The 9,010-nt window shown below is 33.0% G+C and overlaps 2 protein-coding genes across 2 annotated transcripts; one reads left to right on the top strand and one right to left on the bottom strand.

Moving 5' to 3' along the window:
- The first annotated feature begins 224 nt into the window (after positions 1 to 224).
- LOC139901586 (uncharacterized) lies at positions 225 to 3,010 on the top strand. The gene is made up of 3 exons (XM_071884280.1): positions 225 to 288; positions 2,010 to 2,090; positions 2,187 to 3,010. The coding sequence occupies exons 1-3, from the start codon at positions 225 to 227 to the stop codon at positions 3,008 to 3,010; spliced, it is 969 nt and encodes a 322-aa protein (XP_071740381.1).
- A 243-nt stretch (positions 3,011 to 3,253) lies between these two features.
- Positions 3,254 to 8,157, bottom strand: LOC139901582 (protein BREAST CANCER SUSCEPTIBILITY 1 homolog). Its single transcript, XM_071884278.1, has 14 exons — positions 8,102 to 8,157; positions 7,957 to 8,010; positions 7,805 to 7,875; positions 7,465 to 7,572; positions 6,416 to 6,903; positions 6,053 to 6,154; positions 5,132 to 5,953; positions 4,952 to 5,052; positions 4,495 to 4,681; positions 4,317 to 4,417; positions 4,115 to 4,241; positions 3,876 to 4,041; positions 3,660 to 3,778; positions 3,254 to 3,574 (listed from the first exon to the last, which is right to left on the bottom strand). Exons 1-14 carry the CDS (start codon positions 8,155 to 8,157, stop codon positions 3,254 to 3,256), a joined length of 2,823 nt encoding a protein of 940 aa, XP_071740379.1.
- Between the last annotated feature and the right edge of the window lie 853 nt (positions 8,158 to 9,010).

Raw genomic sequence — 9,010 nt, 5'->3', positions numbered from 1 at the left:
TATTACAATTTTTTTTTTTTTTTTTTGAATTGCGAATTTGTACAGCGGATCATTTATTTCAACGACCCTCGTCATTTGCACACACACACACGCTAGAAGGAAACTCCTACCCCGGGTTGCTTGGCAACTAATCGTGGGACCTGGGTTGCTTGGCAACTAATCGCAAGAAATTGGAGAGAAAACCTTCTGCCCCCAGAAATTGAACCCGAACTGCTTGGCAACTAATGACGGGCCCTTCCACACTGAGGCTTGATACCGTTGAAGAAAACGTTTTTCCTTTGATGTCTTGTACATTGATTTGAGGTCAAGCTGTTTATCCCTTTAATACATGAATCGTATGATCATCTAAGGATGTCATAATGATTGGACATGACACCTGGTCATCTTCTTTGAAGGATCATTGAAACACTACCGTAATGTCCCTCAAACACAAAATAACTCCCAACCTCATTGCACTCAAGTCGGAATTTTCATAATCGGTGAATTTTAACTTAATCATTTACATTTATAGAAATTGCTAAACATAGTTTTATAAAATGTTAATGGCATGTAAAATTATTCAGTCACATTCATTACATTTTTCTCTATCATTTTCATCTTACCTCATAATATCTTAATATATCATTTATATTAAGATTTATTAATAAATTTTTTGTAAACAAAGTACTTCTCGAAAACATATATACTTCTTCAGTAATTTGACTGTCACCTAGTAAATTTCTTGGATTAAAGATTAATTAGTTGAATAATAATTTTGTCTTTAGATATATAAGAAATAGAAGGAATAAGGATGATTGAGAAAAAGTTATTTAAATTTATATTGTTGATTCGTTCGGTTTTTAAATGATCAAACCTCTAAAATTGATTTGATGAGGAATTCATTCTCGCAAACAAACACAACTCCATACACCTACGAACACCTATTCTTGTATGGAATAACACTAAAAATATAATGGAATAATTATAATTGAATGTAACAAAAAAAAAAAAAAAAGAGTTTAATGATTAACAGGGGCAGGATCAATGGGGAAGTAACCAATCGGGAAAAAGCGGGGGAAGCAAAAAAAAAATCGTTTTTTTTTTAAATTTTTTTTTTCCGGCATCAAGATCACACGAAAATATGAACATTTAGAAGAGACATTTCGTGATGAATGTTATTATTTAGGCGGGAAAACGATCGACAAAAATAACATTCAAGTTAATATTATTCGTGAAGAATATGAACGTTTTTTTTCTTCATGTTTTGTGAAGTAAAATTTAGCCCGATTTAGGGCCCTAAACCCAAAACTCTAAACCGTTCGTGTTAAAAACTCAATCTAAATCCTAAATCTAAACCCTAAATCTAAACCCTAAACCCTAAATCTAAACCCTAAACCCTAAATTTCTAAACCCTAATATCTAAACCCTAATATCTAAACCCCAATAGCTAAAACCTTAAAATACGCTCGAAAAACACGATAATTGTTATATATTACTTCTTCGAGCGTTTTCCCGCCAAAATAAAAACATTTATCAGAAAATGTCTCTACTAAATGTTCATATTTTCATCTCATCTATAATGTTCGTGAACAAAGTTTTTTCAAAAAACGAAAAAAAAATTGTTTCCCCCCGCTTCCCCCGATTGGTTACTTCCATCCTAACAAGTAGTTAATATATGTAATTTAACAATTTTTTAAAGAAATTTGTAAGGAAGAGAATAAGTGAAAGAAAGAGCAAATATATAGGAAAAATGATTCACCGTTAACCAACCGTTATCTAATGAGACCAAAACACCACACAAGTCATTGAAACATCAAACAGCAAACAAAAACATTAAACATTTTCTGAAACTAAGGAAAGGCATAGGCTGATCTTTGAGAAATAAGATGAAATTTTAAACAAGAGAGGGAAATTTTTCATATTCAACCCCCCTCTCTTCATTACTCTTATCCTTCTCAGATCACCATCTCACCTTTTTATTTCATTAATTTTTTTTTTTTTATATTTATATATGTTTTAATCATTTTTAGATATGTTTAGAGATAAAAGACCTCCAGAATTATCAGCAACATCAACACAAACACATTGTTATGATGATGGCGCTTTAGAAGGTAATCATTTTCCTGTCTATTTAGCCTTTTAACATGTTCATTTTACGCGTATTGTGTAACAAATAAGCGAAAATTTGAAATTGTGATGTGCATTAGGTGTTGCTGCTAATGTGAAGTTATTATTGAAATTGATTCAAGACCACAAGGATGCATGTAAAACGCAAAGAAACGATGGAAAAAGGATGTTAAGGGTGGCTGGAATGATGACCATTCTTGACATGGTTCGAACCAGGATTCAAAAATGCCAATCTTTTGGAACCAAACGAGCCGACTTGTCAAGGTTGAGTCCTATTCAGAGCCCAAAGGATAAAAGAATAACCGAGTCGTTTGTGGTTGATGAGAAAGAGAATTTAAAACGAGAGCTTAATGCAAATATGGCTGCGCGTAAAAGTCTTGAGATTATGTGTTCTGGTTTAGGAAAAGAAAAGGAGATAATGATGAAAGAATTGGCCAAAAAAGCACATGAATTGACAGAACTGGAAGAGCATATAAACGATCTTAAGGCGCAAAACGCGACGTTATTGGAGAAAGTGCACGAATGTGCAGAAATGCATAAAGATGAAGAGAAAGAGAGTAAAACGCAAGGAACCGTAGAGCTTCAAGAACGTAACAAGTCGCTTTCGAAGCAACTTTTGAAGTCGTTAGATGGGTACAGGTCGATGAAACGAAAGTTAACGGAAGTGCATGAAGAGAATATGGCGATGCAGGCTACAATGGAGGAAATGGGAGTCAAAGTTGGTTGCAATTTAGGCAAGATTCGAAACTATAGACAGCATTTGACTACAGAAAGCGATGAAATTGTAGATATCGAAGAAGGGATTTCAGAATTAGAACATATGCTGAAGTGTTTTGGATTAAACGATAAAAAGAAAGGCAAAAAGGGTGATGAACTTGTTAAAAAACCAGATATAAAGTCATAGAAGATACAAAAAGAAGTGCATTTTCAGTTAAAGCTAATCATGTGTATGGACTTATGTGTAAAGAATGATCAGTTATGTAGCATTTGTGATGTGCCTTGCAAAATGTAACATAAATACCCAATTATCATATTTTAATGACTAGCACAAAAACAAGTTTATCCAGACAAAGTACACAAACTTATTAACTATAAATTTAAGCATGATTATCTTCTATAAACAACGCTTTGCATAAAAGTAAAACTTCTACTCGATATTTTGCAACTTGGAAGCAGCAATGGAATTCAAGATCCATGAGTTGCTTACAGCTACGGCACCAGTTGACTTTGCTAAAGCTTCTGCAGCGGACTTTCGTTGACTCAGAATTCGGTTTTGCTCGTTTGCTTTTAACTTATCAGTAAGCTCAAGGCTGTAAATTAGAAACTGTTTTTCATTATTTACTGGAACTGGCTTTCGATGCAGCACTGTACCTCCGCCAGCAATTATAAGGTCATGTAAATATCCCTTGTATGAAGCTACAAAATCTCCAGTAAAATAGAACTTGAAACCATTGAAAAGTTTAGGTTCCTGCATAAGAGTTGCAGGTCAACAAATCTTTATTAGATAAATAAAGATTCAAAAATTATTAATAGCTTTTTGGAAGGAAGCAAACCTTGTTCAGTAACATAAACCGGCCAAGTTTAGGACCACCCTTGAATCCATGAATATCGAGATTAATTTCATAAGGTTGTTCGTCGACAGGTTTCTTGACTTCCATGCAAGCCTTAATCCCTTTTAACATGGAAATTAAAGAAAGTTTTTAAAAAAAAAACTCTAAAACACGATTGATAAACAATACTTTGATATATAATAAAGAAATTAAGCTTACATTCGATATTGAGAATCCACTTCCCGTTCAAAATACCCATCAAATATTTAAGGGTTCTTCTGCAAGCTCCATTTTCATCGACAGATGCAACGACATGGGTGACCCTGGGATCCCATGTCTTCAAAACTGTAACTCCAGATAACTTCTCAAATTTTACAACGATTTCCTGAAAACAGTTAGAAACTGAGTAAAAAACCGACATTTTGAACAATTTCCATATATGAAAGAGACTTTATTACCTTCTCAATACTTGTAAGAGCAGAGCAACAAAGAACAATTTTGGTGAAAAGTCCATATGAATCCCAACGAGAAGCTGTGACAACAGCATCACCGATAGGAACTTGAGGATGTTTGACATTAATTTGTCTGTTAAAGAAACGTCAGCAGTGGATATTAACGTTTCTCTAAGTTAAAAACAACTCATTACTCAAAATAATATACCTTTTTGGGACATATTTCTTTTTCTCTTTTGGTTGAGAACCAGATGTTTCATTTGGCAACTTATGAGAAGAATGAAGCGGGCATAACATGACAAAATTATCCTGTGGAAAACGAAAAAAAAAATTAAATTATGGTTAATGCACCGATTTTATATTGAATGTAACACATTGATACCTACATTATCCCAACGGCATTGTGGTGTTAGCTTTGCGCATGTGAAATGAAAGCTCTTACGACAACTCTTTTCATAACAACCGAGTGCTGCCCCTTTTAACCCACAACAAGAGCACGTGATTCTCTTGCTTCTAGCCAATTCAGCTTCTAGATTAACAGCAATATCATCTTCAAAGTATACATTAGGCGCCCTGCATATACCTTAAAGATCAGTATATGCAAACAAAAAGAAATTTCAAATTAGAAAACAATATAGTAACAACCCATCCCATATGTCAGTATAAAAGATAAGAAATTTGAGTCACGTATAAATTTTAAAGTAATGGGCTACTACTCTACTAGTATCTTTCGACCATTGTTTTTAGTTGAACGTGAAAAACACACAGGGTTGTCAGTTGCTTTCGGGTTTGAAGCATTACAAATATGTCACAACTTTATGTAATTACTAAATAATGCATTACCACTCTGTGCAGTTCGTGTGTGCGTGTATGGCAAGCGGTACATCTTCATGATCCAAAGTTAAAGGCTTCCCTTTAAGGTAGTGCGCCATGCAACCAGAAATCTGCCAGTATGTTTACTTCTAATTAGAAAGCAACGAGCAAGCAACTGATATTAGAGTAGGATAAAAGAACAGAACATACATCTGATTCTCGTGTGGACTGGCAAAAAGCACAACAGATGTTGGACAGCACGTCACATTTACGTAAGAAAGTTGCATTCAACTTTCTTGTAGGATCGGATTCTCCCAACGATTGGTTGGTCTTTGTAGAAACATTCCCATAAATCGGTACAACATTGTCTACTGATGTAACTTCAGAGCTTTTATTGAGACAAAATGTCACCTTTTTAGAAGTTTGTAAATGTAGATCCTTGGAAAAGTAACCTTTTTTAGTTTGTCTTCTAAAAGCATCAGTTTTTATCTCACCATCAACAACAGGAGGCTCACTGAGCTGATGGGAAACACAATTCTTGCTTATTTCAGTTACACTAATATTACTATTTGTTGGATCCTGATTCTTTAACTTTTTAGTCTTCTTTGTAAGCTGGTGAGTAGCAGTTTCCCTTTTCGTCCTGTGATCACTATTTGCATTTTGAATGTTTCCACTGCCTTCTCCAGTTAATGAAGTTGAAACCTTTGATTTCGAAGCCTTCTTGCCGCTTCCTCGATTTTGTTTCTTAGATTTCACTAGCTCACCGGTGTTGTTGCGTTTATCATGATCAGCCTTCAGTGATGTGGTACTATTACTAACCACATTGTCTGTATCTTTCTTGGCTTTCTTCTTAGAAATGCACTCTTTTGTCTTTTTGGCTCTCTTCTTGGGCCCTTTGACTTTAGCTTCATGGTCAACCTTTTGAACTTGATGTGAAGATAAAGTAGGTAAAACCACTTCAAACTGAGCAGGTACTTTCTCTCCATTCTTATTATTATCTTGGACTATGTCAATTTCATGAAATTCTTTGTCCTGTGACATAATTCAAAGTTCAGTGGTATAATTATCATGAATATATATACAGAATTGGTTTTAAATTAGCATTCAATAACAATATAAACAGCACAAAACCTGATTTTTCATTGGGCTTGCACAAAGCTCGGGAGAACAAGGTCTTTGTGTCCATTCAAACATTTCACTATCAAACATGTTGATATCCTGCAACCATGACCACTATCAGCTAACATCAGAAGAAGTATAACATTACACTAATAATCAGGTTACTGAATTTGTATTGAAGTAATATGAAATCCTTTTGGAAGCACTCGCAATTTGTTGACAGTTGATTTTTATGAATCAAATGTGTTCTAACAAGTACCAAAATTTTAATAAATGGTGGAAAACAAGATAAAGTAAATAATTTGAAAGAATAATGATTATTAATTATTAATTATGATAAATCAATATTATAACAGCTACCAAGACTAAAGTTACCTCATGACAATCATGATTCTCTTCAGAATCCTTGATATCACTGAAACATGGAGCATCTTGTGGTGAATCATTTACAGGATCTAAAGGCGTAAGTTGTGTTGTTTTCTCTACATCTTCCTCGTTTCGCAGCCAAAAAAATGGGGTGAATAATGTTTCATCATTCTCATTTAACTTGGCTCTACCTTTACCTTCTCGTCCAGACACATTAGTGTGAATTCTATCTTTATTAACCTCACATTTTCCACCTTCAACATTAGTAGGTCTTGTTGGGGTCTCTTGCGGATGATGTAGCGGCACCTGAATTCTTTTCTTTGTAGGAAACGACGGTCTCTCAATATCTGAATTACATCTTTTGGTCTTCTTTGAAGAGCCTTTCAAGGCTTTCTGTTTGTTTTTTCTCTGGTTTTGTGTGTTATGTATGCCATTGCAATCGTTACTTGCTTTCTTGCTTTTACCGACTGTCGCATCCTCCACACAGTTTTCATTATCTAAGAAGCCAAAAAAAAAGAAAAGACTTAGTAAAGTCTTTGGTAACAATTCCGTATATTATACTAATTGCCTCTGGTACCTTAACTTACATTTGAAAGGACAAATGTTTTACTATCTATGGCGCGTTTGTTTCTGAATGACGCATGATGTTAGAATGGTTCAGCAGTCACCGTTGAACCATTCAGAGCTGAAGTTCCTTCTTAACTATTAAGAACCTAAATTTTATGTAATGTTCTCTTTAAATTATATCAAACACACTTATTAAACAACTATATTGTAGTTTTTATTCATGTAAAAGGTTAAAAATGTAATTATACATCATTTACATTATTCATTTAAAATGATTATCGAACAGCTTATTGTCATTCAGAGGCAACTTCATTCAAAACCTTTGAACCGTTCAGATTATGAACCATTAAGAACTAAATAGTCCAGTTTTATCAAACACACCCTAAACATAGATGCACACAGAATTCTATAGCTAGCAATAAACATCTAATTTCTGCTAATATACAAAACTTACACATTTCAGACTGACTTACATACATATCAGTTAATACCTGTGGTATGAGGTTGTGTTTGAGTGCCTATTATGTTCACTCCTGAAGAAGCCTCCATGCCCTTGTAAATACTCACCAAAGTATCCATGTGAGGAGCAGGCCTTATCTCTGAAAAATAAATAAATAAATTAATTAATTCAAAAGAATAATTAAAATTACAATTAAAACCAATGCACAATGAATTCACCGTGCAACGAACAAAAATGGCATAACGGAAATGGAATTAATACGCCTATAGCTTTATCAACTACTGGATTACCAATTTTAAACCCTAAATTCAATCTAGATCTAAAAAAACCAGTAAAATTTGGGGGGAAATAATAATCAAATTAAGAAATACCTCTTCGGCGATAGGGAACTTTGCATACAGGACATGTTGAATCAGACTTCATAGATTTTTCGATACAAACACTGAAAACGATCATAATAAACATGAATTAATTCAATTCGGACGATTAATTGATTAAAAAATTTGTGAATAACAACACTCACTTGCAAAATATGTGATTGCAGGTAAGTGAAACTGCAGATTTCAGAAGACATAAACTGCAACAAATAATTAATTAGAAACAATTACTATTAGTAAATTGAGCATGAAATTGATAACATATGTATTGATTATGTGTATAAGTATTACCAGATAGGGCATTTGAGTTCTCCGGCCATTCGTTGTAGATGTGAATTGGTGTCCATGTTTTGAATTTTGAAAGGAAAGAGTAGCGAATGAGATAAATCAGAGGTTTTATGAAAGTGAAATTGAATTTTGTGAGATGAAATTTGGGGGTGAATCAGAGTTTGAAAATTGAAACTTTTGGATGTCGCGGGAGGATTTATAAGCGGCAGTTTTGCGCGGTAATTATTTGAAAATGTTTAGATGTTTATGTAGCTTACAAGGAAAGCTTTCATGAATATTTTTGTACGAATACTTTTTAATTATTTTGCCACTTTTATTTAGTTTTTGATTTGACGTGGTTCGTCACATAGTTATACACTTGGTTCGTAATTGGTCCTCAAGTTTAACGGCTGTTTAATTTATCAGTTTAGAGTTGTAATCACTTGCATCCATAAATTTGCTTGAAAATAAAGGGACCAATGAAAACGCGACATGTGGCGCAAAAATCACATGTGATTGAAAAAAAATTCGAAAATTTTTTTTTTTTAACTTTTTTTTTAAAAATTTTTTTTCGAATTTTTTTTCCGAAATTTTTTTTCGAATTTTTTAAAAAAAAATCATATGTGATTATGCATGTCAATCACATGTGATTGTAAACCCAATCACATGTGATTATGCATGGCAAATTCAATCACATGTGATTGTACAATTCAATCACATGTGATTGTGCAGGTAAATCACATGTGATTGTAAAAAAAAAAAAAATTTAAATTTTTTTTTTTTTAAATTTTGAAAAAAAAATTAAAATTTTTTTTTAAAAAAAAAGTTTTGAATTTTTTTTTTCAATCACATGTGATTGTAAAAAAAAAATTTAAAAATTTTTTTTTTTTTTAAATTTTGAAAAAAAAATTAAATTTTTTTTTTTTGAATTTT

This window comes from Rutidosis leptorrhynchoides, chromosome 1 (assembly GCF_046630445.1).
Source record: "Rutidosis leptorrhynchoides isolate AG116_Rl617_1_P2 chromosome 1, CSIRO_AGI_Rlap_v1, whole genome shotgun sequence".
In the NCBI taxonomy this organism is placed as follows: domain Eukaryota; kingdom Viridiplantae; phylum Streptophyta; class Magnoliopsida; order Asterales; family Asteraceae; genus Rutidosis; species Rutidosis leptorrhynchoides.
This window is presented reverse-complemented; position numbering and strand designations above follow the sequence as displayed.

What these genes read in the sequence shown, in the direction of transcription:
- LOC139901586 (XM_071884280.1), top strand. Translation starts at nt 225, where the DNA reads ATGACGGGCCCTTCCACACTGAGGCTTGATACCGTTGAAGAAAACGTT. An exon ending in CGTTTTTCCTTTGATGTCTT is followed by an intron (nt 289 to 2,009) that starts GTACATTGATTT and finishes AATCATTTTTAG; the next exon opens with ATATGTTTAGAGATAAAAGA. An exon ending in TGATGATGGCGCTTTAGAAG is followed by an intron (nt 2,091 to 2,186) that starts GTAATCATTTTC and finishes GATGTGCATTAG; the next exon opens with GTGTTGCTGCTAATGTGAAG.
- LOC139901582 (XM_071884278.1), bottom strand. Translation starts at nt 8,157, where the DNA reads ATGGACACCAATTCACATCTACAACGAATGGCCGGAGAACTCAAATGC. An exon ending in AGTTCCCTATCGCCGAAGAG is followed by an intron (nt 7,573 to 7,804) that starts GTATTTCTTAAT and finishes TTTATTTTTCAG; the next exon opens with AGATAAGGCCTGCTCCTCAC. An exon ending in CTCTTACAAGTATTGAGAAG is followed by an intron (nt 4,042 to 4,114) that starts GTAATAAAGTCT and finishes AACTGTTTTCAG; the next exon opens with GAAATCGTTGTAAAATTTGA.